Source organism: Manis javanica, chromosome 7 (genome assembly GCF_040802235.1).
Source record: "Manis javanica isolate MJ-LG chromosome 7, MJ_LKY, whole genome shotgun sequence".
Lineage (NCBI taxonomy): Eukaryota > Metazoa > Chordata > Mammalia > Pholidota > Manidae > Manis > Manis javanica.
Genome location: NC_133162.1, coordinates 25,534,811 through 25,554,076, shown reverse-complemented (window position 1 = coordinate 25,554,076; position 19,266 = coordinate 25,534,811). Strand labels below are relative to the sequence as shown.

The 19,266-nt window shown below is 57.7% G+C and overlaps 2 protein-coding genes across 4 annotated transcripts; one reads left to right on the top strand and one right to left on the bottom strand.

The window, feature by feature from the left end:
* Window positions 1–4: 4 nt before the first annotated feature.
* On the bottom strand, window positions 5–14,940 carry PSD (pleckstrin and Sec7 domain containing). Of its 2 annotated transcripts, XM_017673938.3 has the most exons (17): window positions 14,791–14,919; window positions 12,825–13,561; window positions 12,480–12,582; window positions 11,642–12,002; window positions 10,488–10,928; window positions 9,104–9,298; window positions 8,857–8,937; window positions 8,539–8,651; window positions 7,877–7,935; window positions 7,673–7,762; window positions 4,010–4,053; window positions 2,402–2,592; window positions 2,246–2,316; window positions 1,986–2,143; window positions 1,670–1,814; window positions 1,245–1,388; window positions 5–811 (listed from the first exon to the last, which is right to left on the bottom strand). In XM_017673938.3, the coding sequence occupies exons 2-17, from the start codon at window positions 13,476–13,478 to the stop codon at window positions 584–586; spliced, it is 3,078 nt and encodes a 1,025-aa protein (XP_017529427.3). In that variant the 5' UTR covers window positions 13,479–13,561; window positions 14,791–14,919; the 3' UTR covers window positions 5–583. The 2 variants fall into 2 exon arrangements, 1 of the variants encoding a protein (XP_017529427.3); XR_001855252.3 differs by lacking the exon at window positions 5–811 and having other exon boundaries at window positions 1,319–1,388; window positions 1,670–1,737; window positions 14,791–14,940.
* Window positions 14,941–16,947: 2,007 nt separating this feature from the next.
* Window positions 16,948–19,191, top strand: FBXL15 (F-box and leucine rich repeat protein 15). Of its 2 annotated transcripts, none has more exons than XM_017673944.3 (4): window positions 16,948–17,232; window positions 17,405–17,558; window positions 17,872–18,377; window positions 18,841–19,191. In XM_017673944.3, exons 1-4 carry the CDS (start codon window positions 17,192–17,194, stop codon window positions 18,872–18,874), a joined length of 735 nt encoding a protein of 244 aa, XP_017529433.1. In that variant the 5' UTR covers window positions 16,948–17,191; the 3' UTR covers window positions 18,875–19,191. The 2 variants fall into 2 exon arrangements, with proteins under 2 accessions (XP_017529433.1, XP_017529431.1); XM_017673942.3 differs by having other exon boundaries at window positions 16,957–17,232; window positions 18,863–19,191.
* The last annotated feature ends 75 nt before the right edge of the window (window positions 19,192–19,266 follow it).

Sequence of the window (19,266 nt, the reverse complement as noted above, 5' to 3'; positions counted from 1 at the left end):
GGCAGCAAGTCCAGAGCAGTTTTAATGGGGATGGAGGCTGTACAAAGGGAAGGACCCACTGAGGGAGGGAAAGCAAGGCCATGCTGTCCCCGGCCTGTATAGGGGGGCCTTGGCATGGACACTGTTCTCCACCTCTGAAAGAGAGAGGGTGAACTCTCAGGGAGGAAGGAGAGACAACCAGCTCAGCCCCGTCCCCTGGCCTCTGTCTGAGCCAGGCCCCAGGATGGAGGGGGATTGCTGGTGTCAGGGGTGGGAGGTGGTCTCAGCAGAAAGCAGAAATGTCAGGCCTCCCCTGCCCAAGAAGAAAAGCATCAAAAGTCCAAGGGGCCCTGGCCCCTCCCTCCCCAGCCCCGCATACGAAAAAGTGCAAAACATTATCACAAAAGGGGGTCTCAGAGGGCCCCTTAGCCAAGGCTCCCAAGGCCCATGCCCTAGCCCTGCCCTGCCCCGGACACCGCGTCCGGCGCGGTTGGGCCCTGGGCTGAGGGCCTTCATGGGTGGCCCGAGGCCGGCCCAGGCTCAGGCAGGGCCATGTCATGCAGGTGCCCGGTGGGCACCACCCCCACACACTCCTGCCCTCTACTCAGGGCTTCCACTGCCCACTGCCTGCCCCTGCCTGAGGCTCTGAGTCATGACACTGAGCCTGGGGCTGGCAGGAGGCATTGGGCTGTAGGGAGGGACTGGTGTGAGGTGGGAGTCCATCCTCCGTGCTCCCGGCCTGGGCCAGTGCTGTCTCTATCGCATCCAGCTCTTCACTGCCCACCTTCAGCTTGACCCGAAGCAGTGCAGCATATGTGCCATAACGGGATTTCTGAGGCAGAGGGGCAGGGCTCTAAGCCTGCTCTCAACCCTCTGCCCATCCCACCCCCATATGGACCAGGGAGGGACAAAAAGAAGGCTAGGAGATGGCTGGTTCTTGCCCACCAAAAATTCCCAAGGACTGTGACTAGTTGACTGGTGACCCTCTCTGGGCTCTCAAGACTGCTATTTTGAGCCTTTACCAGAGTTGGGAAAACTGAACACTTGGCAGACATTGTCTTCCTTCATTATTCTAGTGGGTATGGAATGGTATCCCTGTCCTACAGAGGAAACTGAGGCTCAAGGGATTAAGCAACCTGCCCAAGGTCACCCAGCTGGTGCTACTCTTAGGGTCCATGCCCTTAATCATCAGTTTGAGCCTGTGTGTGGGGACAGGGGTCCCACTGATGGAGAAGAGCCAGAGGTGCCCAGGAAGGAAGGCTCACCTCAAACTCCAGGTAGGCCTCTTTCTGCCGCTGCTCCTCAGCCTCCTTGCCCCGGGCCTTCTTGCCAGGTTGAGCAGCCCGGTGCTCCCGCAGCTCACTTGCCATGGCCTTCAGCTTGGCCTCGTGGGTCCGCACCTGCTCCTCCTAGGGACCAGGGGAGCACCATCAGGGGCACTATGACACATAAAGTGCCTTTGTGCAAGTTTTTTTAAAAGATGCCTCTTCCTTTGGATGAACAAAGCACCATGTCTGAGTTAACAGCTTGGCGAGTAGAAACTGGATTTCAGCCTCTGCTCCCCGCTCATTGCCAGTGTCCTGGTACAGTGGACATCTACACAGTCATACATGGCAGCCTTGAGTGTGCCAACCTGGGCCTGCCCCACTCCATCCCACTGGCATGAGGAGGGCAGAGCTGGGAAGAATACCTGAGAGAGACGGGTGGCAGCACTGGGCAGCAAAGGGCGGCTGAACTTCTTCTGGGAACTAACAGCAGCTGGAAATGGGGGTGCAGAGAACATGGCAGCCACCACATTGATGCGAGTGATCCAGGACTGCATCTGCTCCAGGCTCCTGAGGAGACAGCACAGCCACTTGGGGCCTGGGCCCAGGGGTCCTGTCTAGGAATGTCATTCCTGGCTTGGGGTATGGCCTGAGAAGGAACAAGGCAATCCAAGGACAAGGGAGGGGAGCAAGTTAGGAGAGGAGAGAAGGGTCTGGGATAAACGGGAGGAGGGCACTCACGGGGCCTGGAAGAGGAAGACCCGCCAGTCAGCTGTGCGCAGGTAGAAGACATGGGGCCTCTTGCTATAGTCACTAGCACGCGTGGCCAGAGCATGGTGGATGCTGATGGCATTCTTAAGCTCTGCCTCTGATAGCGCCTTCCCAGGCTGGTACTCTTCCTGTGGGGGTGCCCATATTGTCCTGGCCACAGTCCAGCCTGGCCCAGCCACCCAGCCCACCTGCATTCCCTTGAGCCCCAACCAGTTAGGCTGGTCCCGCACCTTCTGCAAGTAGAGTATCATGCCTTTGAGGATCCCGTGGAAGCTCTTCCAGCCCCGCTTGCCCCGAGGTGCTGGGGGAAGGAAAACAGGTCAGGGGGCCCTGAAACAGGCCCACTCCCATCCATCCCCCATACCACCCTGACCCTGGCCACATACTCTTCCTGCAGTCAGGGTCTGCATGCACTTTTCGCACCAAGGCCCCGTGCTTGTAGACTGTGGCCCCAGGCTCAGGAGTCAGGTCCAGGAAAGGGCTGGAGCCGCTGCCACTGCCCCCGCTGACCCGCTTGATGACCTTGGGGTTGGGGTCGGCCAACTCAGACAGAGAGCGTCTCAGCTCCTCCTCGTCTCTGCAGGTGTGATCACCTCAGAGGGGGCTGGCATGGAGCCACAACCCCCCTTCAGTCCTGGCCTCTGCCCCCCCAACCCACGAAAGCTCCTTCAGTGTTTGTAAAGATGGGAGGACTGCTTTTCTCACAAGATTGTGGCCCCCTCAACTTAGGGTTCCTGGAGCCATATCCCCCACCTCAAACCAGGTCTCCCCAGGGTGTAGCTATGTCTCCCCACTCAGATCCTGGCTCCTTAGGAAGCAAGTCTCCCTCCCTCAGCTCCCAAGGGTAGGGCCATGTTTTTCTTTTCCCCTCATGTATAACCAGCTGTATCATCTCCCATTCTGCACACACACACATCTCCCACTAACGCAGGCACGTGACTGACTCAGCTGTCTCAACCACACCCAGCACCAGGCTTTGCTCAGAGCTTGGTGGCTAACTGGTGGCAGAAGGAGCTTCCCTGTGGTCCCCGAGTACATACTGGTCTATGTCAGATATCATCTAGAGACTCGGATTGTCTTGTTACTCCCTCACTCAAAAACCCATTCCCTACTGCATCCCACATCCCTGGCAACATTGTCTCTTTCTCCTTCCACTCCCCGTCCCGGCCGGGCCTCCCCTCCGTCCCCCAGCCCACATTCATTTCAGCCTTGTATGTGCCTCCCAAATGCCATGTATTTGCCTTCCAAATGTCAACCTCCCTCTTCCCCCAAATAAATAGTTCCCCTCCTTCAAGGCTTGCCCCAAGTCCCAATCCTCTAAGAAGTTTTCCCTGATCTCCCCTGCACCCTAATCCTGAGTTCTGTCTCCTCTGAGGTCTTCTCTCATGTAGGCCGGGAGCTCCCAGTGAAACTGAGCAGTGACTGGACTCAGCAGATACCAGCAAATCTGAGTAATCGACTGTTACTAAATGAGTGCTCTATCCTCAGACTGGGGGAACCAAGGCTAAAACCAGACTCCTCCCTCAGACTGGACTTGCCCAAAACTTACTCTGCACCTCTGTTTCCACTGAGCCTGCCAAGAGTAGACAACATAGTCACTTGTTCTGTGACTCTGGGATCCCTAGGACCCAAGAGGGGACTCTTGCACTATTGGTCAGGGCCCCACCTCCAGAGACTTCTGCTTTCCTACTTGGATTGTAAAGGGACCTCCCTTTTATTTCAGTACCCCTCCTCCCAGGCCAACTGACAGTGGCCACCCACCCCAAACCAGCTTGTCATAACAACCCAGCTAGAGACAATACACAGAACCACAAACCCAGGCAGGCATCTCCAAAGAAGGAAGTGAGGCAGCCTCACTGCTTCTCATGGCCTCACCGCCCTCCCCTGCCCAAGGCCACAGGACTCACAGGGCCCATCTCAGTGCTCTGGGCCTTTCTGGGGAGCCCCTTCCCAATGCTCCAACCCCACCCCCACCACACAGCCCCAGGACTCACATGGCCCACTGTAACTTTTCATTCTTGATGGAGCTGTACAAGGCCTGAGGAGGTAGGAACAAATGGGGGGAGGGGGCAGGTGTCAATCCTGGGGGAGGTGCACCATGTACCCCAGTGCCAGTGCTCAGAGCCCTCCCAACTTGGGGAATGAGACAGAAATGGAGGTAGGGATGGGTGGGGAGAAGCAGTTACAGGGTGTAATGACCAAGAACACAGGCTCCGGAACTAGGACCCAGGCCCAGCTCTGCCACTTTTGCTGCATGACTTTGGGTAAGCATCCATGGAGGGAACAAACAGTAACACTGTTTAAGGGTAGAGCAAGCAATTAGTGCAATAAATGGCAGCCGCTATTCCTATGTTTACTGTTGTTATTGTTAAGGGTCATCCTGCTCAGATCCTGGGTGGGTGAGGGGGAGAAGCACAGCCCTGGAGGGAATGGAAAAGGGTGGCCCAAGAAACTATCCTATCCCCAGTCAGTGCGCTTTGGCCTGGTTCCACTGAATAAACCCACAGAGGATATGGGGAAACAGGCCCATGAACAGGGGCTCATGTCATCTCCTTTGTAACAGAAAACACTCTGATGGTTCCCAAGCCCAGGACAAGATGAGAGCTTCCCCCAGCCCAGGCAGTCCCACCAAGCCAAATGCCAGGGTGGTCCATCCCCCTGCCCATTCCCACACTCCATGTCACTGGGGAATGAACACCAGTCTAAAAGGCAGTAGTTTTAGCTTCCAAACCCTGCATACCCCAAACTCCCTAGAGCTCCTGTACCGTCATGTCTGCTTTGTACAGTTGGCCATGGGGTGATTAGAGGAGAGAATGGGCTCCAGGAGTGCCAGAGGGGACCCCTCTTGGGGCTTGGAACACGGCGTCCACACTAGTGCCCCCCCATCCAGGGGGTGCTTCTGCCAGCCTGTTGGTGAGTGGGTGTGTCCCCAGTATGTGTTTTGGGCTAACATGTGGCATGTGATGCTGTCTGCGTGTGAGCTGGGTGCAGTGGTGACGTTGGCACCTTCTCCATGATGGGACATGGCCCCTCCACCTCCACCAACACACCAGTTTCTTACTTTCTCACTGCCCACCACCATGCCTGGCCACAAAGCTAGCCAAGCAACCCACACGTGCACATCCGGTCTGGGAGTGGGTACACCCACAACCTCCAGCCTCCCACACAGCACAACCCAAGCTTATGCACACATAGCTCTTCCAGCACACACCCTGCCCACACCCAGCATAGCTCAGACCCTAAACCTTCACTTTCTAACTCTCTGGCCAGTAGGCTCAAGTGGCCTCAGAGATCCAATCTGCAATCCTTGTCTCCAGCCTTCCAGTTCATCCCCTGAACCATGTCCGGAACCCCTTTGGCCCACGACCACATCTTTCTTTGAAAGCCCTAAACCCCATCGGTGAGCCCCGTGTCATGCTCCCACCTAGAAGACCCAAAGATTCTTCGGTTTGAGATGTCCACATTGATTGGAGGATCTGTGCCCTCCCCGCTCCAGTTCATACCCACTCCTGGCTATCCTTTTCCTGCTGGACTTTCTCCTCCGCCCCACAGCTGCCCCACCTGGCTCGTGCTGCCTTCGATGCCTCGCTCAAGCCGCCCCCTCAGCCGTGCCGCCCAAGGCAAACCCCTTGGTCGCCCCCAAGCCTGGCGTGGGCCGCAGCCCCAACGACCTCACCGCCTTTTTCTTCTTGCGGCTCTGCAGGCGGCTGACCACCAAGTCCGTGTAGAGCACGGGCTTGAGACTGCGCGAGCGCTGCGGCCAGCCGTAGCACAGGGTCTCCGCGCCGCGGTGGGTGCGCCCGTACCGCACGGAGCACAGCGAGCGCGAGCGCAGCCGCCCGGCGCTGCTGTGGATGCTGTTGACACCGATCATGCTGGCCCGGCCGGCGCGCCGCGGCCCCCGGCCATACTCCCGCCCGCCCTCGGCCCCGGACGGACCGGACAGCCCGCGGACGGCTCCCCCGACAGCCGGAGCGAGCGGCGCGGCCCGGCCCGGCCCGAGCCCGGCCCGGCTCCCGCGGACGCACAGAGCGCGCGGCGGCGGCGCTGTCTGCTCTGCAGCGGAGCGGGAGGGGGGCGCCGACGGGGAGGAGAGGCTAGGGCTGGGGGCGGGGACGGCGCAATATGGAGGCGTCGGGCGGAGAGGGGCCCCGCAGCGCGCCGCCACAGGGGAGGGGCCTGGGGAGGCCGCGGCGGGGAGGGCGGAGGTTGCTGGTGGCGGGGGGAAGCTCTGGGGACGCTGGGAGGTTGCGCTGGGAGCCCCGAAGTCTGGGACTGTGGAAGTGAGCTGACGCTCAGGGGTCTGGAGCTCCCTCCGGGCTCGTCAGGCTTGGCAGGTGGGGTGATGAGGGGAGAGGTCGGCACGCCTCCGGTCGCCCCTTTTCACCCAGCCCGCAGGAGCCCCAAGCAAGACACGGCAGCGCAGGATGGAGGCAGCCGTGGAATCGCACTGGCCTCATACAACTCACCGATCCTCAAACACGCCATGTATAATAGCCCAGCTCACGTACACACACCCCGGTTTACAGACATATACCCCAGCTAATCAAATGCATCAATTCACAAACATCCCAACTCATTGACACTACAAATTCAGGGGCACACCTCATAATTTTAGTCTTTAACTCACATACACCCTCCTACTCACAGACACGTGTCATTAATCAGCCAATTCATAAACACACCTCAACACACATAAACGCCCAACCTGTACCCCAACTCGCACACACACTCTAAATTTTAAGCCCTAAAACACAAACATACCCCAAGTCAAACAAACCCCCTTGATTCACTGACACCCTAAATTATCCATTTCCCACTCAACTCAAGCATACACAATTCACTGATGGTCACCCAACTCACAATGATCACCCCCACTCATTACCAAACCCAGAAGCCCAACACACCAAACTCACAGACTGGCCCAAAGCCACTCCTGTGCAGTCACATGTCTGTAGTGGCCCGGGGACTCCTTTGCCAGTACTGAGGGTTTCAAGTGAGTCCAGGCCTCCCTGGACCACCGGATCAGGGAGAGGAGTGAACCACAGGGACGGAGACCATCTCCCACTTGCATCTATACCAGCCCCGCGGAGTAACTAACGCCTGAAGCGCTGGCATCTGGGCGCGGAGCCTGCCCAAAGGGAACCAGAAGCTCAGTTATCTAGTCCCAGCTTGGCGCGAACTCGCTGTGAGACCTCTGAAAAGCCTTTGTCCCTCTCAGGCCTCTCTACCTCTGGTCCCACCAGCACAGCAGTACTAGCAAGGCCTTTGCGGCTCGCTGGGTTGTGGGGTGGAGGGGGAGGAGGGAAAGTCGTGTACCTCTGTGCCCCCTGCCCCATGCAGGGACCCTCACCCATCTTTAGTGGACACTGGAGGAGGGGCATTGATGAAAGCAATACAATGTCCAGGGCCACCTGATCACGTGTTTTCGAGAGTCGTCTCCCCTCCCCCGCTGCGCGCTGCCAAGAAAAACGCCAGTGCGCATGTTCCCGGAGAGCCAGTTAGTGAGGGGGGGGGAGGGGAGGTACCCAGGCTGAGTCACGAGAGCTCAGGCTCCCCTGGCAGGAGTTAGTGCCCCTCGCCTCACCATGCTCTTACGCGGTGGATAGGTCCCTATCCCTCCCCTCCAGCAGCCTCTACTCTGCCCCGCCCCCCACCTTGAGCAGCTCCCTGGGGAAGTCACCGCCCTCGTTGAGGCCCTCCAGGTTCCCAATGAAGTCTCCGCAGGTCATGCGCTTCCCGATGTTCTAAGGGAGGGCACAGAGGCCTGTGAGCTTGGAAGGGGCCCTCAGACTTTCAGGTGTTGAAGTCTCATGAGGGGGTGTGTCTTCCAGGCTCCCTTTTGTCAGGCCTCTACTCACGTGGCCGTGGAGATCGGTGTTGAGTAGCATGAGGGCGCAGGTCAGCGTGTGAGCACCGTCTAGCAGAGAGTTCACATTTAGCCTCCCCACATTCCCAGGGTCTCTTCCCACAGCTCTCTTCCCCAACCTTCCAGTTCATCCTCTATCCTCTTGCAAGACCCCCTCTGGCCAACAACCACACTCCTCTAAGTCGTGAATCCCTCCAACCACAGACCTCTCTCCCAGCAGATCCCCAGAAGGGACCCCTCCCTCTGAGGTCACCCTACCTAATTCCCTAAGGACACTGCCTGCACACAACACCTACATGCCTCTGTGTCTATGCACTAAACCCAAGTAAGTGGGCCCCACACAGTTATGCAGACTAATGCAGGCACAAAATCCCCCTCAAGCCAAGCACTGTCCTGTACATGCATGTGAACAAGGGCAGGCAAGCACTCCTGTCACCTGCCTCTTCACAACACACAACAGACACAAGCAATAGGCCTGCCTTTCCGCACAGTTCCATGTCCATGCCACATCAGCAGTTTGCACACATGTGCTCATATGCCTGCAAGCTCCTGCATTCATTCACTCCTGTACACACACTCAAGCTCCTATGCATAGATACAGTGCCCATCTGCCTCAGTGACCAGCCAAGAAAGCCCTGCCCCCAACCTTCTCACCCTCTGAAGACAGGGCTCCCGGATTGCACTGGAAGTATCTCTGGGAGAAGTGGGCCAGCACACGCTCCCGTTCTTGGGTCTCACCCATTAAAGCCAGCTCCTTCAGAAATACCCTGGGGAGAGGGTAGAAAGGAGCATGTCACCCTACCCAAGGTCCCCTTACCAGGCAGCCCCAACTCATGACCATGCCCAGCCTGCTTGAGAAGAATGGCATTAGGGCATCTTAGGGGAGGCCCAGGGGCTCAGAGGAGGCCTAGCTGGGGCCCAGTACACTAGGCCTGGAGAGTGGGGGCTGCCCTCAGAGGGCTCAACACCCACCTGAGAGCCTGGTCCAGAGTCATGCCCGTGAAGACAAAGAACTTGAGGTACTCGCAGGCCACAAGTTTGCTGAAGTCATTACTGTGGGCAGGGCAGAGAGACAGGTGGAGTCTCAAGGGGAAGTGTCAAGGGGCCAGGTGGGGGTTGCCTAGAGACCTGGGGGCATTAGATAGAGGGGATGTGGAGGTGCTGGCAGCAGGATGCATCCCCTCTCCCCCCATTCTCAATCCCAGTCCAGTGGTTTTACTTCTTGCCCAGGTGTCGGGCCACATCAGCCTTCCTGAAGCCATCTAGTCGGTACAGCCTCTTAGCTAGACGTTGTGCAGCCTCCAGGTCTGCTTTCTGTCCATTGGACAAGGTGTCCGTGCTTCCTAGGGCCAGCCGCTCTGTGCTGTCCAGCTCCGAGTCTGAGTCGGACACCAGATGGCTCAGGGGTGGTTCACTGCCAGGGTAGAAAACCAGCTCAGAGGTGGGGCAGGGCCTCAGGAACCATCCAGATCCCTCCTCTGCCTCCTGACCCAGAAGACAGAGGAAAAATTGGGACACAGGGAAGGCATTTTTCTTTTCTCCAGAGAGGGAGATTGTACAGGTTCTCTCTTTCAGCCTACTCCATCATTATCACCTCTCTGTGGAAGTCCTGCCTCAAATCTTACCCACATTCATCTTGCTGCTGTGGGAATTCTAGCTCCTTCCCCCAAACTCCCTAAGTTTGCTATTAGACATAGATTCCCCATCCTCACACTGGCCCTACTCAGAACATAGTCTTTAATCTCTGAGAATATGGGCAAAGATGGGATAGATAGGCTTCCAGGGAGAACAGTGATTTGAAGGCACCAGGAACACCTTCCCACTCCTATGTCTTTCCTTCTCCTGCCTTTTAAGTAGAGGAGCCTCCTCCTCGGTCCTTCTCTTCCACCCATGAAGAAGCAGGCTCTAGTGTAGAGGGGACTGGGGGTCAGAGTGCATGCTCTGTTCCCCGTCTCCTCCTCCCCTCCCCTTCCTACCCCAGCAGCTCTACTGGCAAAGCTACCTGTCACCCCAGAGACAGAGGCTGGAAACTCCTGGTTGCTAAGCAACCCTGTCTCCCTGGCCACCCCCTCTTATTGCCATGGTTTCCATGACTGAGAGGGTAGCTGGCAGAGGAGAGAGCAGAAAGGTTAGACTGTTGGAAGGACTTACAGGAGAAGGGTGAGAGACTACTGATTGGAGTGGGGAAGCAATATGAGAGGGAAGCCATGGGAGAACCTAGGGGCTGCATCTTTGGGAGAAGCCTTCATGCTGATGGGGGGATGAAGGAGGGTGGTAAGGACACAAGAATTCTAAGCAGGTTAGAGGCTCTGTCTGGGAAGGGAAGGGCTCTCCTGGGAAGAAAGCAGGGTGTTCTCTGGGGACCTCCCCAGTCATGAATCATGGTATCTCAAGTCACTGAATCTGAGACCAAGGAGGAGAGCTGTGGGGAGCTCCTCCTCGCAACCAATAGAAGCAGTCCTTCAAATGGCATCTGTATCCCTTAGCCACCCATCAGGGGTCAGGAATATAAATGATACCTTCACACTCAGGCTCTGTCTTTGGAACAACTGTTCCTGGAGCCCTGGGAGCCTCACATCTGAGGAATCAAATGAATCACTCACCTGCCCAGTGGTGCCACTCCCAGCCCAAGGCTGTCCTCAGAGCGGCAGGGACTTGGGGGATCCCTCCCTGGGGTCTGCTTGGCTCCAGCCTCTGCCTCCTCTTCCTCTCCTCTCTGTGTCCAAGGTCCATCAGCAGCAGAGCTGGTACCAGAATCCAGTTCAAGAGGGGCAAGTGGGGCAGGAGCAGGTGGGTCAGGCCGTGGAGCAGGGGCTTGGGGAGGCAGCTCAAAGGTGAAGAAGGGGCTCTGGGTTGGGCCAGGTGAGGCCAGGGCCTCCAGTGAAGCAAGGCTGCTGTAGGAGGTGCCCTTGGCCCGGTGTGACTCCAAGATAGCTTCAAACACACAACTGAAAGAGTCAGGCCCATCAGCTGAGGGGCTGGTCCCAGGTAGAAAGGGCACAGGTGACTTGAGAGGCCCAGCATGAGGCATTCGGGTGCCCGGCCTGCAGGGGCAGGAGAGTCTCTATTCAGTGGCCCACAGAACAGCTCCCGTATAGCATTTCACTGAACTCTTATACTGACTCTGTAAAGGGGACGGTCATCCCCTTTCACAGGTCCCCCAACCTTGTAAAAAAGCCATCTAGGTAGAGGGACTCCACCAGTTTCATCAAGCTATTTGGTGCCCCCAGGGCACCCCAGGTCTACCTATCCCCAGCATCCAATCACTTTTCTCTCTCCCTCCCTGATAATCTCCCTTTCTCCTCATTCTTCCTGATCCTCTCCCCTCCTGCCATCCCATTTCTATTTCTGGCAACATCTTAGAAGAATATGAGGCTCCAAGCTGCAATGGGGTGTGAGACAGAGAGGAAAGCCCCCACACTCCCCACTCTCCTGCTAGGATCCAGGATCTAGATTGATGCTCCCACACCCCCAGGCTTGATTCTGGCCTCTGGCCTCTCACTCTGCCTTTTGTTCTTCACTAGAACCCATTCTTCCTCTATTCTGGCTTCCTGCATCCTTGCTGATGCCCCCACATTCCCAGTACTTACAGGCCTCAGGCCTCTGTCCAGAATCTTCTGCTACACTGTCCTGGCAGCATGACCAGCTTGGTCCTGACCCTCCCAGTCCACCCTCATCTCTATTCCAGTCCCTTTGACCCAGTTCTGCATCTGGACCAGTGGGAAGGAGCACTTTCCTCTCCCTCTCCCCCACTCACCGGGCCCCCTCTGAGGCCTCAAACACCTCGTCGTCCACATCCTCTTCCCCACCTGCCTCATCCTCATCCTCATTGCCACTGCCCAGACTGGGCCAAGGGCCAAGGCATGGGCCAGGACGTGGGACAGGAGGGCGGGCAGTGCCAGGCAGGCCCTCAGAGCTGGGCTGACTCTCGATGGCCGAGTCAGCCTCCTCCGGCTCAGCGAGCACCTCATCGATGTCGGTCTCGTGGTAGCACCTCAGGGGCACTGTGTCCAGGTCCGTCTCGGAGTACTTGACTGCTCGCCCCACAGCCACCCCAGAGCCCTGCCCTGAACCCACCCCAGGTGGAGATGGGGGGGCTTGCTCTGGGGGCTTAGCACCTGCAGTATGCATAGGCATCCAGGTCAGGAGGTTATCAGGTCAGCTCCCTGTCCTAATGCTGATCTAGGAAGGGACTCTCCCCATTGCTTCACATTGGCAGGAAGTCCTTTCACTATCTAGCCACCATTGCTCCTGCTACAAACTCAGGTTGTTCCTGGTGCCAGTGGAGCTCATTCCAAATCAAGTTCTTGTCAAACAAGTTTGAGGGGCCTGAGGGAGACTGGAGTCTCTTCTAACCCAGAAATGACCCTTGATGTCCTGCCATCCCCTACCTCTACTATCCAGTACCCAAACCCATCCACCGTCCCCCAGTCCCCCATCAAAATACAGATAGAAAGATTGAGGCCCAGAGAGGCATTAGCAGACTAATGAGCCCAAGAAAGGATTGGGGGAGATTTAAAGAAGGTACCCTATCATGCCTCAGCTGCTGCAGAGAAGGCCCTGCCCTGTTCCCCTTGCTTCAGGCCTAGAATTACCTGAGCTCGGGGGGTCCAAGGAGCCATAGAAGAATTCCCATTTGGCTCGAGCAATCCTCTGGGCATGAGAGGAGACGTCCCGGGGGGTGGACCAGTTGTCCGCCTAAGCCAAGGAGGGAAAGATAGACACAGGTACCCAGAGATAAAGCCAGACATACAAAGACACAACAACATCAGACAGAGACACAGAAAGAAAAAAACCCAGGGATGGAGCTGGATGAGAAAGAGACAGACTGAAGGATTCTGAGTAAACATCCAACAAGCCCAAGATCACCAAAAGACTGCTAAGCCTTGCCCATCTGTTGGGGCTCTAAGGTTCCAGGGAAACCAAGGAAGGTTGCATACCTGGTTCAGGAGTCCAATGTCAGCAGGTCCTGGGAATAGTGCAGCCCGGTGCTCAGAGGGCCCCCCCAGGCCATTTGGGAGAGAGGAGTAAAGACCATCTGCCCCAACCTGGGGTTGAGCTGGTGGCCCATGTGAAATGCCCTGGCTGCCAGGCAGAGCTGAGCCTCCTCCAGCTGGGAGTGGGTCTGATGTGGATGCCTCCAGCCGCAACTTCCGGCTGGAGCCAGGCCCAAGGGATGGGGTGGGCCTGGGAGGAGAGACCCCACCCAGGTCCCAGCTCCGACTTAAGCCTCCTGGAGCAGGTAGCCCATTCAGTGGCCTCACGCTGGCCTTCTCCACAAAGCGGAATATGACCACAGAGCTTTGGGCCCCTGGTGGGGGCTGCCCAGTGGGTGAAGAGGGTGCCCAGGGTGAGGGAGCAATACGGGATGAGGGGGTGCCACGCAGGGGTGTACAGGGTGCTGTCACACGTCCCAGTTCCCGGCCTCGGGGACCTGGCCCTGCTACCCGCCATAGCAGGGAGCCTGTGCTGCCATACATGCTGGCTGGGGGGCTCTGGGGCACTGGGCCTTCGGGGAGCCAGCGGCGAGGGCATCGTGGCGGGGAGATGGCACAGTCACCTTCTGAGCAGAAGCGCATGGCACCCTGGGCCATGCTGGGGCCGGGGGTCAGGCTGGAGGGGCAGGGATGGCGAGGCCAGATAGGGAGAGAGGGGGCAGCATGCTCTTCAGACAGGCCTGCAATAGAGGAAAGGGAGCAAGGGGTGAACTGCTGGGGAGTTGGATGGGCAGGAGAGCAGAGACAGGGAGGGGAAAGCTGGCTGGGGCCACTGAGTACTAGGGGCCTAGCCCACCCTGGGAATATGGCATTATTGACCCCACCCTTGGGAGTGATCAGGCCTCCTGCTTGGGCTACTTCCATGGAAGCTGAGGAGAAAAGAACTGTACATCCAGTGGGCCTCTGGCTCCTCGCCTTCTGCCTGGGGACCCTAAGCATCACCCTGGGAGGAGAGAAGAAGCTAGGTGTTTCAGAAGTTGAGTGAACTCAGAGTTCCTCAAGTAGCATTTTCGAGCTACTTCTAGTAGGGGAGGAGGAAAGGCTGTTACCCAACCCTCTGGACCAGGAATATCAGACAGCCATGACCATCAGGCAGCCATGAGTTCTACACAGTCCCTCTTATGGAGGCACCTCATTCAGGGAAACAGAATTCAGACCTTCTGGAAGGAAAGAGAGGAAAATTGGGGTGGGAGGGGTTCTGTAGGGACCATGTGGGGCTGAGAAGCATAGTGAAGGGAAGGTGAAAGGCTGAAAGGGGTCCCTACCCCTAATTCATACATGCTGAATGTTGAAAGAGACATTTTGTTCTCCATACAGGTACACACTCATGCACACACACACATATAAGGACAAATAATGTTAGGACAAAGTTAAACATGTTCATAGACAACACCTTCCAGCACATACAGGCACAGACGTACACACATTGCTCAAAGACACACCCTCATACACTCTCACAGTCATAACAAATAAGAGTGTAATGGAAAGGCACATGCTTGTCTTACACACACAGTCATCAAACAGGAACACACAAAGAGATACCCAATATGCACATGGGCTGGCATTCTCTAGTGCACAGAGAGACAGGCATATTAGACAGAGACTTACTGGTCACAATCACAGATACAAATGCACACTTACACACATACTTACTTAATCAGGGACACACACACTCATCCCCAAACCCCAGGAGCCATCAGTCTCTGGGGGAAGGCTGTACCATACTCCTCTCCAACCCTCAGGGGTATGACAGATCTTGTTCAACCCAGGAGGGCCCGTGAAGGGGTAGAGGGCCCGCAGTTGGCACTGCAGGGTAGGGGCAGAGGTCAGGAACAGCAACCCTGCCAGGCAGGTTCCTGAAGCTGCACGTTCCCAGTGCAGCTCACACTCCAGCCGACTCAGTACTCACCGCTGCTCGCCTGGAGCTGGGGCCGAAGAAAGGCAGGGGAGAGGCTGGGCCCAGCTCAGCTGTGAAGGCAGCACGCTCCAGCTTGCTCCCGCTTGCTCCTGGCCCGCCCGCCTCTCAGTCCCTCCCCCTTACACCCTCCGCGCAGCTAAAACAGAGCTAATCCCCCTCACTCCCCGCGCCCCGCCCTTTTCCGGGCCCTTGAGCCCCGAGGCTGCCTCCTCGTCTTGACTCTAGGTCCCCCGCTAGGCTCGCCCGCCAACCTGAGACCCGCCACGGACGAGGGGGAGGACCTATGGAACCCCGCGTTCTCTTCCCCAGACCCTCACGTGCCCCACCCCAATTGTGTCCACATCCTTCTCGTCCAACGCCCCCTGAGCCACACGCAGGACCCAGCTGCACACGCGTGTCCAGCTCTAGGCTCCAAGCGTGTCCCTAGGAGGTTGCCACATGACCTGTTACATGCCTCACGGCTCCCGCCCCCACGAGCACGCGGCCGCGCCAAGCACACAATATGGGTGCAGACCGGACCCGCCCCCTAAATCCTGGAAACCATTAATTAATGGAAGACAGATACAGGCAACACCGCCTCAAACCCCCCGGGGTTCTGAGTCTCGCACCCAGGAGACCCAATTCTGACTACTCGCCTAGGATGCAGCAGGAGACAAGTTAGACTTCGGAAAAGAACTTCCTTGCTGCCTGAGTTAGGTGTCCTACCCGTATTGGGGTAAGAGAAGGGATTACGCCGGGAGTGGAGTAAATGGGAGACACACAACCCTTGTGCCCTTGGCCACAGTGTAAAGGGGCCCAGTTATTTTAAGAAAGCGTCGCTAGAGTTACTATGGCAACTGCTCTCCTTGGTAATGCCTGGGCAGGCAGGTGGTGACCTGGGAAGGAAGAAGGGGTCTGTTCGGGCAGTCTAGGGGCGCAAGGACATGCGAGGCGGGGGTGCGCGGGGCTCACCGCGGGGAGGGGCTCTGCGTGGTGCTGAAGGGGACAGCGCCAGATTTGTCGCACTGCGCAGGCGCAGAGGCGTGAACAAAGCGGGGAGAGGGAGGTGGCACCGTGGCCCGAGGTGGTGCGCGCCCACGTTGTTCTATCTTAGCAGAGGTCGATCCTCCCAGCTACGCTCTCCCCAAGCAGGCTGAAGAAGAGGGAGAAAACCTTTAACTCAAGTTGACCCTTTTTGGTCCTTCCTGGCTGCTGCCTTCTTCCTTATCGCGGCGTCGCAGGTTGGGATAGTGTGGGAGGGATTCTGGGAAAAACAGGATGCCTGAGTTCTCTAGCTCGACTCGCTTGACCACGGACAAGGAGCTTCCTCTCCAGGGCTTCGGTTTTATTTTTAAAGTGAAGTGACAGCACAGACCTGTACACCTTGCAGAAATGCCCGGAGCCCTGATGAGATAATAGATGGGAGGCAGTTTTCATTATGAAGAGGCAGGTGAAGCGGTTGCATAAAGGAAAAGGTCTCAGTAACATCAGTAGCCCTCGGCGTCCTTCACACCCTCTCCAGCGATGGATGATGGAGAAAGCACTGCTCCAGGGGTTCCCCAGAGCGGACCCTGGAACTAGGACCTGGCGACACGGTGAGAGGGCAATCTAGAGTCTGAGCCCAGAGCTCTCTAGGGCGTCACTGTCCCAGGGCCAACCCAGACCCAGACCCGACAACTAAACCCTCATGCCAACCAAGAAGCAGTACTCCTGGCAGGCTGAGCTGAGCACTCATTCTTCTCAGGATTCTAGACCTCCTGGGGAAAGGAAAGGGACCCCGTTGGCGATAGCGTCCTTTTTAGCACCCCCTACGTCTCTTTACGCAAGGTATAAACCCGCTCCAAATCCGGTGGAAAGGCTGGGTAACTCTGTACTTCGTAATTAATCAGGAATGGGAGGTTTGGGGCAAGTTTGATGAAGAAAAATTCTAGCTTAGCCCATTCAATTAATTGAACAATTATTGGGCACCTACTATGTGCCAGACAGAGCCTGTATAGTGTCTCCTCATTTTTCCAAGTCGCTAAACGCTACCAGAGGGCAGAGGGTAGGTCCAGAGCCTTAGTCCTGGCTCCGCCTCCTTCTGCGTTTGGCTTGGTCTGCTCCTCCCATCACCACTTTTCGCCACCGGCCCAAGGCGGAAAGAGAAACCAGTCTTGCTGCACCATCACGTTCTTTAGCCTCAGGTCTCAAGCCCTATAGTCGAGAAGCTAAGGTCTAATGTTATACCACCGCTTTGTTTCGCCCTCAGTTTCGGGATTCATCCTGAAGGCTTTCCGACAGGCTCCTTAGTAAGACGGCACTCGATTGAATCGGTCTGTCTCTACGTCCAAGTAGGCGGGTTCACCGCAGGGTACAAAGCCAAAGAGAAAAGACCTTAGTGCGCACGCGCAGTAGGCAGCCGAGGGAGCCACCGATGGAGCAGTCCGGAGGGGAGCAAGAGCCCGGAGCCGTCAGGTACCGAGCACTGAGGGGCGCCGACAGAGGGAAGAAGGACCTGGGGGAGGGAATCTGTACAGGGGTCGGGCGTCGGATTCGCTCTTCGGAGCCTGGGCGCAGAAGCATATATGAGGCGGATTCTAAGGTAACAGCGGCCCGGAAGCTACCTCCAACGCCTCTTTACCCGCAGGCTTCTGGACCTTCCCTGGGAAGACGTGCTACTCCCTTACGTCCTGAGCCGGGTACCGCTGCGCCAGCTACTTCGGCTGCAGCGAGTCAGCCGGGCCTTCCGGGCACTAGTGCAGCTGCACCTTGCGGGGTTGCGCCGCTTTGACGCTGCTCAGGTGAGCCGGGGGCCTGAGTCCTGTCCGCGTCAGGGTACCGCCCCCGCCCCGCCTCCAGCCTAGCCCCCAACCCTGCTGTCTGCACTTCGGGACCCCTTTGGGCCTCCAGAAATTCCTGGGAAGCGATCCCTTACCAGCAAGTACCCTAAGGACGAGTACCGGGTATTAACTCAGGGCGCATGGGGTCCCTCCTGGGAGGGCAGGTGGCCAGCCCCAAGGGTGGGCTGCTGCTAGGAAAGAACGCCGGGGCGTACAGGCAGCGCCCGCCCCGCCCTGGGACCAGCTGAGAGTCGAGGTGCTTCCCCACCCGCAGGTGGGTCCGCATATCCCGCGGGCCGCATTGGCCTGGCTGCTGCGGGACGCCGAGGGGTTACAGGAGCTGGCGCTGGCGCCGTGTCACGAATGGCTGTCGGACGAGGATCTGGTGCCGGTGCTGGCGCGGAATCCGCAGCTGCGGAGTGTGGCGCTGGCCGGCTGCGGACAACTGAGCCGCCGCGCGCTGGGGGCGCTGGCCGAAGGCTGCCCCCGCCTGCAGCGCCTGTCTCTTGCGCACTGTGACTGGGTAGACGGTCTGGCACTGCGCGGCCTCGCCGACCGCTGTCCAGCCCTTGAGGAGCTGGACCTCACCGCCTGCCGTCAGCTCAAGGATGAGGCCATAGTGTACCTGGCGCAGAGGCGCGGCGCGGGCCTCCGCAGCCTCTCGCTGGCGGTCAATGCCAATGTGGGGGACGCCGCCGTCCAGGAATTGGCTCGAAACTGCCCGGAACTCCAGCACCTCGACTTAACCGGCTGCCTCCGCGTGGGAAGCGACGGCGTCAGGTGCCTGGGCCTCGGGTCGGTGGGATGGGAAAAGGGCAATCATTTAGCCTCTGGGAGTAGGGGTGGGCAGTAGCTGTCCAAAGACAGAACTATAGTTTCTGGATCTTCCTGCTAATATTGCACCCCCATTCTGAACTGGCAGGTCTCGGACTGCCTAGGCCAAAGAGCCCACAGTTTAAAAACATTTTTGAACTAGTATTCACACATTGGGAGATTTCACATACAAAGTTAGATTTCTGGCTTTTTTTCAACAAGGGGAAAACCTTGCAATCCTGGGCGGAGCTGAAGAGCAGGTTCCAACCCCTAAGAGGCAGGAAGTCTCCGATTCCTTGGAGGCACTGAGTGTGTGACCCCAATCCAGCCCCCCTCCCTCGTGTACGGAGGAAAAAAGTATGCGTGGAGCTGGTGGGAGACGGGCTTTGATGGCTCCCTGACCGTGGGTGTATCTGCTTCGTGCCCCTAGTCTCACCCCGCTCCTCCCCCAGGACATTGGCTGAGTACTGCCCTGTGCTACGCTCGCTGCGGGTGCGGCACTGCCACCATGTGGCCGAGCACAGCCTGAGCCGCTTGCGGAAGCGCGGCGTGGATATCGACGTGGAGCCACCGCTGCATCAGGCCCTGGTACTGCTGCAGGACATGGCGGGCTTTGCACCCTTTGTCAACCTGCAGGTCTGACTTGCCCGCTGATGGGGCACAGCTGGACTGTGTTGCGGGGCCTATGAACTGTAGGGAAATTGGGCTGTGGGGTGCCTCTGGTGAGAGACCAATGCCCTGCCCCACTCTGGAGCTTCAAATAAAGAGCTTTTTACCCCTTCTTGCCTGGCACTGCTGCCCTCTTGGAGTCAAGGAATGTGAAGTTAAGAGAGAAGGTTAGACAGACACAGTACCC

Coding starts and splice junctions, on each gene's coding strand:
- FBXL15 (XM_017673942.3), top strand. CDS start 17,192: ATGGAGCAGTCCGGAGGGGAGCAAGAGCCCGGAGCCGTCAG. Junction 17,233..17,404: donor CAAGAGCCCGGAGCCGTCAG/GTACCGAGCACT, acceptor CTTTACCCGCAG/GCTTCTGGACCTTCCCTGGG. Junction 18,378..18,862: donor GTGGGAAGCGACGGCGTCAG/GTGCCTGGGCCT, acceptor CTCCTCCCCCAG/GACATTGGCTGAGTACTGCC.
- PSD (XM_017673938.3), bottom strand. CDS start 13,478: ATGGCCCAGGGTGCCATGCGCTTCTGCTCAGAAGGTGACTGTGCCATC. Junction 10,929..11,641: donor GAGGCCTCAGAGGGGGCCCG/GTGAGTGGGGGA, acceptor CTGCCCCTGCAG/GCCGGGCACCCGAATGCCTC. Junction 8,652..8,856: donor ACTCTGGACCAGGCTCTCAG/GTGGGTGTTGAG, acceptor CCCTCTCCCCAG/GGTATTTCTGAAGGAGCTGG.